General features: G+C 46.2%; 1 protein-coding gene across 18 annotated transcripts in view; it reads right to left on the reverse strand.

Annotated features, from left to right (window-relative positions):
- Positions 1–13,503, reverse strand: part of cacna1aa (calcium voltage-gated channel subunit alpha1 Aa) — a 43,275-nt gene that overhangs the window by 1,673 nt on the left and 28,099 nt on the right. For 7 of the 18 annotated variants that reach the window (XM_088356715.1, XM_088356709.1, XM_088356708.1 and 4 more), the window contains 10 exons: positions 11,231–11,345; positions 10,933–11,040; positions 9,817–9,920; positions 8,815–8,930; positions 8,628–8,748; positions 8,182–8,295; positions 7,325–7,363; positions 5,525–5,741; positions 5,085–5,344; positions 393–4,067 (listed from right to left, as the gene is read on the reverse strand). In XM_088356715.1, coding sequence (XP_088212841.1) covers positions 3,303–4,067; positions 5,085–5,344; positions 5,525–5,741; positions 7,325–7,363; positions 8,182–8,295; positions 8,628–8,748; positions 8,815–8,930; positions 9,817–9,920; positions 10,933–11,040; positions 11,231–11,345 — 1,959 coding nt within the window. In that variant the 3' untranslated portion in view covers positions 393–3,302. Of the gene's footprint in view, positions 1–93; positions 167–392; positions 4,177–5,084; positions 5,345–5,524; positions 5,742–7,324; positions 7,364–8,181; positions 8,296–8,627; positions 8,749–8,814; positions 8,931–9,816; positions 9,921–10,932; positions 11,041–11,230; positions 11,346–13,503 lie in introns of those variants that run through there. The other 11 variants (XM_088356711.1, XM_088356725.1, XM_088356710.1 and 8 more) reach the window with 7 other exon arrangements.

Genomic DNA, 13,503 nt, shown 5'->3' on the forward strand with positions numbered 1-13,503 from the left:
GATCCCTTATTTGGTAAATGTTTATGTGTGGGTGGGTACCAGTGACGACAAAAAAAAAAAAAAGGGTGATCTACTTTCTGATTTTACACTTACTCAGTCAGCGCTGCCATCTGTCGGCCGCTTTGCAGAATGCAGGCAATTTCAACTGGCTGCTTTTCTCTATATCCTGGTGGCCAAAGAATAAGACAATAAATAAAAATAAACTGAAATAAAGAGACAATAAATCAATCCAAAATAAACTATTCAAATTCATTGTTTTCATATTTATCCATTACACACTATGTAAATATGAAAAGCATATTAGGGCCGAACCTTGGGTTAAACCCTTCATATAATTGTAACATTGTATATAACATAATGTGACTCAGAAATGACTCCCAGACAACCCAGTGTGCATTCTCTCAGGTTTTTTTTTTGTTATTTTTTTTTATTATTCTTTAGGAAGAGTTCTGTTTGGAATTACAAAATGCACTGGTAGAAATCGTGGTGAGACAGGTCGAGAGTGACAGGAGAGATAAGAGCGTGAAAGAGAGAACAGGAGAGAGAAAAGGACAGAGTGGTTGAGAGATCAGCACTTCCATAGCTACTCGTCTCCCCACAAGAAAAAGATCAACAAAACACATTATCATCATTGGATCTGCACTTTTCATTTTTTTTTCATATTCTGTGGTGTCTTCAACATTCAACATTGTGTTGTGCCTTGAGCCCATAACAAGAAAAAAAAAAACCTCTCACCAAAGTCTCTTTTGTGGTTTGATCCCCCTTTTTTTGGTCCTTTTTTTGTAATATTTTTTGTTTTCAAAAATAGAAGAAAAAAAAGGTTGCTTTTTTTTTTTAAAAACATCTATTTATATATCTTTTTTTTCCAATATCTATGAATTCATTAGTCTGTTTTTCTTTTATGTCCTGAAGATGACTGTTAACCCACAGTGTGGCATGCACATAGCACATGCAGTTCTTGAACTAGGTATTTTTAAAACTTTTTTCTTTAAACATTTCTATTTAAAAAAAAAAAAAGACATTTTCTTCTCATTTGCAGCTTTACATTGCTCTTTGAATACTTGCTATGGTTAATTAGTGTGGCTTTCACTGCAGCATAGACAAAAGAAAAAAAAACATAGCGAGTGATCTGAGCTTTGCGCGTTCCATTAAATTTGACATCTCACACATACGTACACACATCTTTTTTTTTTTTTAAGGTTTCAAAATATCCACCCACCCCCCCAAACAATTCTCCACACTTAAGACGGGATGTCAAGGATTGTGCCGCACAAACACCGAAAGACAAACACACCCACGATTTTTTGGGAGGCAGAAAGAAAAATATGCAACCAATGAAAAAAATTGTAACTCTGTGTTACACGCGCACAGACACACACATACACACACTCATCACATGTATTCGCTACATACCTTGTGTGCTATCTCATTCCAAAGTGTTGTGAAAAAATACTTGTCCGTGACATTCCGCTGAGGTTGGAAAGACACTGATAGGTTTATGTTTTTTTTTTTTTTGCCTTTACCTTTTTTTCCTGGGATGCATTCTGTGGTCAATATGTGATCAAACAGAAAATAAGTTACACGGAACGCTAAAAATGCTGACAGCAGTGTTATAAAATGTGTTAGTCGGAGGCACACGTAGAAACACAGAAAGAAATTCGGTATATACACATGAGCGATACAAAGTGTTTTCTTGGACCATAACAAAGCCGTGAGCGACATCTTTTTAGCACTTGCCTGTGACCCTTTGTGACCTCCAAGGCAGATTGGTAGTCGTGGCAGATTGAGCTCAAATGTTTTTGTATGTGGGCTGAGGGACGCTCTCATGAAGGTCACAGGTGGAACCGCCTCAGTGCACGATGGGAATTTGGAAAAAAGTTTACCGTCAAAGTCAAAGTAGGAGAATTACACATGTACGTATTTAAAATGATTTGCTCTGAATGCTAATGATAGGAAAACAAAAGTGAGTGTGCAATTTTAGTTCTATTTTGGAAGGCTGGAGCAGATTAATAGCATTTCCGTTCATTTCAATTGGGAATGATTATTTAAGACGCAAATTCTCTGGGCACCTTAATGAATTTAAGACAGTGACTCACCCGTTGTCAGGCCGTTACATCCCACGTATGGGCTCCCTTTATTACGGTCAAAGAAAACAACCAGTTTCTCTCCTTTCTCCACCTTTCTGTCCGTCAACATCTCTCCGGAGTGCCGGGAAGAGCTCGGAAATCCACTTTACCCTGCTTGCCAGATTATCATGTAAGATTATCACCATTGTTAGAAAAGTTCAGAAGAAAAAAAGTGCATTTCCATCTTGTATGAGTGGCAGGCATTTGGCACACAACATAGAGACACGCAAGCAAAAAGTCCTTTTTTTTTGTTTCTTTTTTCTCTTACTTACAATGACACGTGACTTCTCTCTATGACCTTTTTGAGTGAATATGAGGTTGCAAAGAGAAGACCGTCAAAAGGGGGAGAAAGAGAGAGAAAGCCAAATTTCACCCCCAATGGGCGGAACCCTACAGGCTACAACAGGAAGAAAAATGTCCCTCCCCCTTACATACAGTAGATTCTCATTGTTGCTAGTATTCTTCTTCTTTTTTTTTTTTTTTTTTCTGTTATCATTCATGCAGGATCACACAGGGTTACAAGTCTTAGAAAAGCTGTGTGAGGGTGCAACAGAAGATTCAAGCTTGTGTGTTTTGAAGAAGAAGAAGAAGCGGAAGAAGCAGCCGCTGCAGTAAGAGAAGAAGAAGAAAGGCTGCAGAATCTGGTTTGGTGGTTAAACCCGTCATCGTTTTGTTTTTCTTCATCATGGCGGAGGTCGGCGTCAGTATTCTGTTTCCAGGCAGAGGGTGTTCTCGAAATCCTCGACCCCCCCCTCCAGCATCTCCAATTCTCGTAGCCACTGCCTCTGGCCTCGTACAAGGCGGAGGGCTCGTCGTCATTTTTGTTCTTATTTAAAAAGAGATGATAAAACTCATCAATATTCAACAGGTGGCTGGGTGGGCTTGGGATTGGCTTCCTTTCAAGCTGACACATTTCAAATCAGCTTGAGGAAGCAAAAAAAAAAAAAAAACGAAACATCTTTTTTTTGTTTTGAGTTGCAACTCTTGACATCTTGTAAGTGGCTGTAGCTCTTGACCTACTTGCGTCCCATCAATGCACGTTTGGTACCTCTTTCGGTATTTATTTTTTTTGCTCTCTCCATCGCCAATCGTGTCTGAGCATTCTCATTTGATTCGTTCCCGGTCTGCCCCGGCGTCGTCGGGACGTTCCACGTCAGTCCTCCCCATCCCCGAGGGCTAGCACCAGTCGTCCTGCTCCTTCTCGCAGTAGGGTTCATGCAGACCCTTGCGGGGTCCTCTAGGGTGTCCCCCTGGGGGCGGGACCTTGTGAGGCCCGCTATGTTGGGGTCCGTGGAGATGTGTGGAAGGTGACGAAGAGCGGTAGCCGTTGGGCAGGCGGCGCTGGACGCCCGGCTGCACTTGGCCCTGATGGGGCGTGGCGGCGTTGGCAGAAGGGGGCACGTGGTGGACGGTCCTCGCTGAGGTACGGTTTGGCTGCGGGTGTGGCGGCAAGGGGAGCGGGTGGGGGTTGGGAGGAGGGAGGGGGTGCAGGTTGCGTGGCTGCCCTTGGGGAGGAGGTGGCAGTGGGTGGCCGGCCAAAGGGTGCGGGTGGGGGTTGACGCCCGGCTCGTGAGCGCCGGGCGCTTCGTGGTGGGGCACGTAGTTTTGGTTGTAAAAGCAGCCGTCCCCTTCTATGGAGCCTCCGTCTGCGTCCGCCCAACGGAGCGGCGGGTGATGACCCTGGCGGGGCACGCCGTGGTGGGCCGGCGGAACGCCACCCATAGGGACCTGACTTTGGGGGACCTCCGGAGATAAGCGGCGGGGCGCGGGGGCCGGAGCCCGCCCCGCCGGTTGCGAGGGCACGGCCTTACGGACTACGGGGGAGTACGTAACGTGGGGGCGGGGCGTCGCCGGCGTCTGAGGCAACTGACGGCGGCCTCGGCGCGGCGTGCTAGTCCCCGAGGTTGATGGAACAGGACTTCCACTGACCGAACTACTGCCCTACACGAAAAGTGAAATAAAGCAAATAAAAGTACGAACCACAGATTCAACGACGGAACATAGAGTCGAGAATGGAAGACCAAGAGCCAGAAGGAGGAGAGGAGATATTCTAAGAAAATGCACGAGAAGACACGCACACAAGAAAAGCACAGGTGCGAGGAATGGAGATGGATGGATGGATGGATGGATGGATAGATGGATGAAAAAGACATGCCATGCAAAGGAGAGAAAACAACAAGGAGGAAAAAGGGTTCATTTCTAGAACATCCATTGTGGTACACAATAAATTGCTAGACATGCAAGTACTGTACATGTATTATATTTCTATTCTATAACCTATACTGTGCAACTTTGCATGACAGGAGATCTGAAGTCAAATATAAATAAATATATCTCGACATTGATATTGATGCATAGGGTTGCAGTGCATACATTTGTTTTTTTTTCAACCAAACGTAAATGATGTTGGAATGGAGGAAAAGGGAGTGGGGGAGAGGAAATTGAACAAATATACAGTACTACAAGTATGCATATTTGTTGTATTGTTGCCATCGATTATTAGCTGACTCAGCTGATATCTGCACGTCATCCATTCACCAGCCACAACATTGTGCCTGCAGCCCTGCCTTGCCTTGCCTGCCTGCCTGCACAATGTGCGATAGGGATCCAATACAAAGGCTGGAGCAAACATCCGTCGTCACTCAGACAGTAAGGCTCGCCTCTGATTGGTGATGTCAGAGATTATTAGTTACTGTCGCTTGGTTCATTGATTTTGCCTGATGCCAGCAGCAAGTGTAATTCTCAAGTCTTGCAAATGACATCCACGTTTATACACATGTAAAAATCATCATTGAACATTACTCTCTTTGCAAAGGCCTTGATGCAGTTTTTGTATTGGTTCCTATTAGCCAGTGAATTGATATGCCAAGACAAGTAAAATGATAGGATTTGCATATTTTTGTGCATGCACCGACTGAGATTATCACTTGACATTTGAAATTGCCATCATCAAATTACCTGTCTGTGTGTGATGCAGTCGCGACCCTCGCTGGGGGATCGCGACCATCGCGGGTCCCGTTCTCGTTCCCTGTCGGGCTCTCTGTCACGAGAGTGCTTGCGGCCGTAGTCGCCGCCTCGCTCTGCCACGTAACGTTCTTTGTCCACGGAACCGTGATGGTGGTGATGATGGTGATGGTGCTTGCGGTCTTTGGAGCGGCCACGGTCTCTGTCCCGATCCCGATCCCTGTCCCTGGACATCAGGTCACCTGACTGGGTGTCTGTGCCAAAACCCCACGGGAGAGAATTAGTACGTGACACGTGTGAGGCCACCAATGCTAATGCTAATCACGAGACTGCCAACCAGCATTGTCTTTTTTCATTGGGATTTAAAACATGAATTTCATTGGTGAGCAGACGTTATACGACGTGTGTCGGTGTGTGCCAACGCCGCCTCCAACCTGCGTCAGCCTCCGCGTAGCGACTCAGCGACCTCTCGGAGGCCCGATGACCGCGTTCTTTTCTCCTGTGCCCGTGCCTGGAAGGCCGACCTTCCTCGGGTATGACGCGCTCGGCGTTGTAGGCATCCGGGCCTCCTTTGTCTCTGCTGCCACGTCCCGACCTGCTGTGACCTAGCGAGGAGGCCGAGCGCTTCATGGGGCTGTTGTCGCTGATGGTCTACGGCAGAAACATGGAAGGACGCGTGCTGGGAGATTCATTTCAAGTCTGGACTCATTTAGTGTGTTCATGTTGTGTTTGATTTTTAAACACAAACGCCTCCACCTTGCATCATTTGAAAAATTGCCAGTTGTCAAACTGGGAAGGAATGCAACAAATCAGCAAGAAAGTCAGACGTGATGGCAAACGGCCATGCCTTCATGCTTCCGAGTTCTTAAAAAAGCCATAAAAGGGTTCGTGTGACTTGCATCATTACTCCATCCGCATTTCAAATAAATCCCCTGAACGTGGCACATTCCAGGCAGTAGGAAAGTGCTTTGCTCCGGCCATGCACGCACGCACGCACGCACATCGAGGCTTGCCGTGGATCAAAACAGCAGGACAGAGCCAATGTCGCCTACGTTGCCTACAAAGTTGCTAAGTCAAGTACACTATATGGACAAAGGCATTGGCACACTTGCTAAGGACAATTCCAAGGAGGTGGGGGGGGGGGGGGAATAGACTTGGGCTGTGTTCAGAATCCGTCAGTCATTCTCTACTCCTTAATCACTATAATAGAGGTCGGTCAAATGAAATATAGTTTTCAAACACTAATGGGCTCCGGCATTAATTATGTCAGTGGTGTTGCATAACGCGCCAGATCAACGTCAGCTGCTTCACTGAACGGAGATGAACATTTACGGCGGCGACTCAGCGAACAAATTGTTCTCGTTCAGCCCAAAAGGTGGTTGATGCCAAAGTCACCTAACTGGAACCGGAAACAGAAGGGAAGGGGGGGTGGGGGGGGATTTCTCAATCTATCGTCACAAATGATTTTCAAATGCGTTGAAGTAAATATTGTCCATATAGTGTACGTTTGATAAGAACCATATTATCTGAGCGACGCCAACAATCCCAACAATCACGTCATTCCTCATCTGGCACACAGCATGCGCCCATCACTCGCTTACATTCAATACAAACTTGCATGCAAGATTTCAAAATGAACAAAACATTCATGGCATGGAGGCATAGACAACGCCAGAGCAATCACCCCATTCGTTAGGAAGCGGGCACGCTTGTTAATGACGAGAGGCAGCGTGCTACAAATCTGCAGCCGGCCAGCCAGCCAGCCAGCCAGCCAGCCAGCCAAGAGGCTCAAATCACTCGTCAGCGTCACCAGATAAGCTCATGCTGCACAAATTTGCACTTAATAAAATGACACAAAAGGGGCAGAAGAATTGTAGCGTGTACTAGGTCCCGCAAGGTGACCACAAACCAAGACCAATCAAATCATACGGTCAACCTATTCTACACAATCCACACTCTTCTCTTTTCCATGGATTAAATTTGTGGGTGGGAGTCGACACTGTCATTTTTTTCCCCCCGATGGTCCACTCAATAATAATAATAATGAAAAATAAAAAAAATAAAAATATTTTTTGAAGAATGGTTCCAACAGAAATGCAAGCAAGTCCCTACTCATCAGAACAGAACCAAATTGAACTTCTTGGTGGGAATGCGTCTTAAGCCCAAATCAGAGTGACATGGATGAGATGAGAAGAGCGGGAAAAACAAAAAGACAGGGAAGACAGGGTACATACACTGAGGTGACTGCCACGCTGCTTCCCCTTCCTCCGCTTCTGTGAGCACAAAGAAAACACACACACACACACACAGCCACAAATGAAGCAGAACCAGGACAACACAGGAGCATGGGGAGACAGACGGGAGATCAAGATGAGTAGATTCACAATGGAAAAAAAATAACGACAGGGAGGAATACAGTCGTTGGTGGGCCAGCTCAAAAAAAGACACCAAAGGAAGTCCAATTAGACACTCAAGCAGCAGGGAAGATACACAGCAGGTGAAAAACACTCATTTATAGGCCCTCACAGAAAAAGAAAAGAAAGCAATGATAAAATATACTTACAAGATCCACACATACACACAATCACACACAGTACCACAATCGGACAGAAGCAGGGTGAACTCCTCTATACACACGCACGCACACACAGACACACACACACACACGGAGCGCATGCTAGCTGGGGACGAGAGAAACTCATCAACCTTCAGCGGGAAGGAAGACAAATAAAACTTGAAGTTTAGTACAATCAAGGGTCCGACTACGTAGTGTGTGCACATTGTGCATGTTTTGTGCATTGACAACCAGAGCACAAAATGAATGAGGGTGCTGGGTGCCGGGTGGGTGGATGGAAAGGACCATCACATGCAAGATATGAGGGGAAGAGAGGAGAAGAAGACCACATGGAAAGGTCACACTTTGCCTTGCTGGTGGTTCTTTTACAACCAGGAAGGAACATCCTGGCAAAAATATTCAATCTGTAAGATCGGTCCCATTCCAAATGTTTTAAGAACCACAGCAATCGTTTAGCAAAGACAGAAGATGGTGAGGAAGGAGACACAAGTTGGGGGAGGTGACAATGCTGCTCACTTGGTTGTCGCCTGGTAGGCGGGGCATGGAAGCGGCCCTGCCGTGGCCTTCCATTGGTGGAAAGTGCTCAGTATCCGAGTAACCATCCTGCCCCATCTCTCTCATCTCTACCGTCTGTAAACAGAGCAGGAGAGCAGGAGATGTTGTGACATCAGGGAGGAAGGAACAGCCGGGGCGGGGCGGGCCGAGCGAGCGAGGGCGAGGTTATGGACTCAATGAGAAGATCAGATGAGTATCATGGCAAGCTTTCCCATTTCCAACTTGGGAATTCTAATTTGGGTGGGGGACACTTTAGTAGGTACACTATGTTCGACAGTGGTGCTCATGATTGAAAATGGAGTTTCCAAACAAATGGTGGACTGGACAGGAGGGAACGGAGATTTACGATGTGCGCTGGATTGCAGTACCTGCGTGTGAGCTCGCCTGCATTGTGGCGAGCGTTTTACCTGGGAGGTGGTCATGCTTCCCAGGCCATCTTCAGGACTCCAGCTTCCGACCTTTTGGGACATCTCCTGAGCACGAGCCGTGACCCACGAGTGGCTCTCCGGCACCCCTCTTTCCACCGGGCTGTCGCACACAAACACACACTGTCAAACACACGCACACAAACGTTCCGTCAGAATCCAGACTCACAGGCTGCTCATCGTGTCGGTCGTCTCAGGTGGAGGGAGGGCGTTGTTGAGGGCCGGAGCCCCGTCCTGGCTGGGGGAAGGCGGTTCCACGCGCTGAAACAGTAATGGCGTTCGATTCTGTGTGAGATATACGACACGGCCATCGCCGGCTATCAGGCAGACCGACAGGGAAATGGGGCATGGCAAGGAGCAAAGCAGGACCAGAGCCGTGCCGTGCCGTGCGGTGCGGTGCGGTGCGGTGCGGGGCTGCTGGCATCCAACAATGCCAAGATTAAATGTCTAATGGCCTTGCACAAGGTAGCTCGGTCATTAAACGAAAGAAACACAAATAACAGGCAATTTCAGGCGATGCATTATGTAACACGGCAGCGTTGCGGGAACAAGTCAAAGGGAGGAGGAGGGATTGATTGACGCTGGCCAGAAAAAGTGCAAGGTCGGGGGATTAACGTTTCAGACGTATTAGAATTGAAATATGTCACATGAAAAGGTATCTTCAGAACACAAGGCAGGCCCATAACACCAATTCAAAAAAAATGCAACCAATAGGTGGAGGTACAGTATATGCACATTATTTTTATTATTAGCATGGGATTGCTTGGAATTAAGATGAAAAAAAAGTTGCTGCTTCTGCCTGATGAAGAAATTGGGTGCTGAATTTAGAAACAAAGTAACAGAAAGAAGGGAAATCTTTTAAGCAGCAGATGGCAGCACTGTTATTTTCTACAACTAGGAGGTGCTTCCATTTGAACAATAAGTTCATTCCATAAATATTGGGACATTTATACCATTCTCTTTGCTTGCTCTAAGCAGCTAAAAAGAGCATTCATGTCCCAATACTTATGGATTTGACTGCAAATAATACATGTCTCTTTTCCTTTTTGATGCAATATTTCATTTGGCACATACTGTAGACCCAGCCTGTGTGTGTGTGTGTGTGTGTGTGAAGACGAGCCCACTTTGTGCTGCTCTCCCGACAGGTCCAAGTGGGGCAAACATGCATTACCTGCTCGTCCCGGAGTGCCTGCGAGCGCTTGGTCTTGCTCTGCCGGTAGTACTCCATGATCATCATGGCAGCATAGATTTTGCCAACTGTCAGGTCTGTCGCTGCTGAGAGAATGACAAGTTACCCTGCAAGATTAGACCCTTTGGTATGGACCCTGAGCGCCAGAAATGGTAGAGAAAGGTGAGTGAGTGAGGCATGCACACCAACAAAGACACCAGTACACACACGGACATTGAGCAAAATGTCTTTTCACAGGCAGATCTTTTTTTTCGTTTTTTTTTTTTTAAACAGCAGAAGCAGCATCACAGACTTGTGGTGCGCTTTTTAAAGTTGTAAACTTGGCCACATGTGTTCTCTTTGATTTTTTTGGTTTGAGTTAATACTACAGCGGTGCCTTGAGATGAGAGTTTAAATTGAACGGGAATGCCGGTAATCCAAAACAGCCCTACCTCCCCAAAAAATAAAATGTTTGTAATGTGGAAAGAAAAGGTCTCCAATTGTTTTTTTAAATATGAAACAAATACGTTGTCAAGAATGTAATTAATGACCATTGGGAGGCAGTAAAATCGTCATAGTCCATTGAATAAATGTATGCCTGAATTTTGTTGTATTGCTCGTCTACATGAGTTGCGCCGCCAACAGTGGCGTTTTAAAAAGACAACTTGATTTTATTTTGTAGAATTGTTCCTTGCATCTCAAGGCATTACTGCATAGTGATAAAGAGCATGCATTAAACAAACCGCAAGAATAGGAGTACTTCAGCTTCATATTTTTGATCATTTTTAAGAGAACCATAATATTCGGTATTTTACATATGCACAACTCTGACTGGCCCGGAAGTGAAAAGACATCTATAGAGAGTTGCTCTATAGAAAGGCACCCTCTGATTTTAGGCTTTGCACTTGCTAGCCTCGTTCGTTGTGTGCCGTGTTGTGTTGTGTTATGTTGTGTTGTGTGTCAGTTGTATCAGAGGGTGCAGCAGTGAAGAGAGACTGGAAGAAAGAAGCGATCCTCAGGTGGCGTGGACGAGAAACAACGTCGCTCAAGTCGGTGACGCGGGGCGGCCGGGCCGGGCCGGGCCACGTCGTGCACTCGCCCTTGTACACTGCAACTTACACTTATGGGGAGTAACCAGCAAGTCCAGATGCTTCTGGGAGAGATTGGGCCAGATTGCCATCATCTCTTTCCTCAGCTCTGCATCCATCTGGTGCTTGTCAATACCACCTGGGACAAAAACACGCACACACAGCAACAAAGACACAAACAAATATGGACAAGTGTGGACATTCACACAAAGAGACAAAGAAAGAAGCTGTTACTAGATGAGTTCATTTTACAAAAAATCAAATCAGCATCAAATATACATTTTGGGACAGCAATATATGTTCCAAAGAAAGTCAGCGAGATTGTGCACCTTCAGAAATCTTGGCGATCTTGATGTCCAGCGCCGTGCGGATCAGCGCCATGAGGGTGGAATTAAAGTGGACCGTGTTGTCGTCGGCCACGGGCAGATCCATGCGGAGCAGTCTCTGTGAGGAGGGCCAATCGGGTTGAGTAACAAATATGGGTTGAAATGTTTGCGGAACCTCCAAGTGACACGGCCAGAGGCTACTGGGAAGGGGCTCAGGGGTTGGGGTGGGGGGGGCAAAGAAGCTGTTGTGAGTTTCACCCAAATTTGGCAAAGTCAAATTAGTTTTCAGTTTGTCAAGACCAAATGAGTTGTACGGCGGAGAAGTAAAGCCACAGCTCCTCAAGTGGGGATTGGAGGTTCTCAACAAAGACCTGCTCGGAACCAATAAACCAAAATCAAGCGTGAGACATCTTGTGGGACGGGAGGTGGTGGTGGTGGGGGGTCCAGAGGGTGCGCTTTGGTTTTTGCTTATTGGTTCGCTCCTTTCGAGGCCTTGTTGGCTTGTAACGTTCAGAAATACAAACATCAAGTCACACAACAAACACATTGAGTGTGTTTGGTAAGAGGAAGACGGCGACCACCCGCACATGCAGCAAAGCATGCAACCTACAAAGGCTTCTCCTTCATCGCGAGGATATTTTTTCAAATGTCAACTCCCCACTAACCAAAGTTCCCCATGCAAGCATGCAACGCACACACACACACACACAGACACACACAGCATATGCCTCACGGGACAAGCAGCTGCGCAGCCGTACACACAAAGCATCCCGTGTGGGGCGACATTCAAATGAATTGGTGCATTATTTTCATCTATGGAAGAGAATTACGCTATACTGGGATGATGGAGCAAAGGGCTCTTTTAGTAAATCTTTGCTGTCCTATGTGTGGATAAATGAACACAGACTTGGGGGGTTAATAGGTGAGAGAGAGCAGCATTCTGCGGAAAAAAGATGGAAAAAAAAAATCATAAATAAACCCGCCAAAAAGCAAAAAGGTGCGTCATGGGTTTTAAGTGAATCAATAATACAACAGTCAAAAGTGGGGAGTGCTAAAGCCAAAAGAGATGATGGAGAGAAAAAAAGAAAAGAAAAATTATATATAAATATATATATATATATATATATTTAAGTGTTAGTTTATGTAGCTTGAGAAAGTGAGTAGAAATGATCAGGGAAAGCAAAAGAAGAAGAGCGAGCAGCAGTTGGCCATGTCGGTCAGAAAGCCGTCCTGCCCGAAGACCTTGTCGTCATCCTGTCAAGACGGAGCAACTAAACTTGGCCACGTTTCCATTTGGCCTCATGCTTTGCTTATGAAATGAAAACAAAATGTCACTCGCAAGGCAGATTAGCATTATTGAGCGGGGAAAAGTTTCAGGGTCGGAGGTGGAGTTCAGGGAGGAGGCTTTAAGTGGATCATTTGGCAGATTGGGACCAAAGTACTCCATGAACCTGGTGGTAATTGATCGCTTTCTATGAATACAATCAGATTTGGATGACTGTTCAATGTCATTATACTTCACATTTAGTATCTAAGTAGCCAATGGAAAATACATTTTAATATTTGCATGATGCTGTTAATGAAACCCAGAGGACGCACAGCATATGTTCTAGTGACTCATTAAAATGACCACAGTGTGCTAATAATCGCCTTTGGGTTCTTGTATATCTCTATTCGGACAAAAAATGTGTTGGTGCAGATCATTTGGATTAGCACGTTCATGGAAAAGGTAGTTACGCTGATGGGCCATGCAGAGGGGCAGGTGAGTGGCGGGATGCAGAGATGAGGTGGAGGAGCAGCAGGAGGAGCAAGAGGAGGAGGAGGAGGGGGCTGGAAACAGAATAGAACTGCATTGACGACAGAACCAAAGGACAAAGAGAAGATTGGACTTGCAGATAGAGAGAGAGAGAGAGAGAGGGAAAAAAAAAGGCAGCTCGGGGGCTCGGCGCTGCTACATGAAGGGTGACAGAAAAAGAAGTGCTTCTGTATGGCAACCAAAGGCTCTCGGAGGAAAACACATCACTGACACAAGCCCTTCTGCTCTCTCTACCATAGCAAAGAACACGTAGCGTCTCTGCGTGCGTGCGTGGGTGGGTGCGTGTGACCTCATTCTTTGCACGCACGGAGGGATGGATGTATGAATGCGTTTTGCCCCATCCACAGGAAGGAACGAGTCGGAGGACACAAGTCTGGCGGACTTTCCAAGCACTGCTGCACATGCATGCTTTTTGTGTAGGTGGGATGTGTCTGTCTGTCTGTCTGTCTGTCTGTGGGGT

Source organism: Syngnathus floridae, chromosome 17 (genome assembly GCF_059516105.1).
Source record: "Syngnathus floridae isolate MCC-2025c chromosome 17, RoL_Sflo_1.0, whole genome shotgun sequence".
Lineage (NCBI taxonomy): Eukaryota > Metazoa > Chordata > Actinopteri > Syngnathiformes > Syngnathidae > Syngnathus > Syngnathus floridae.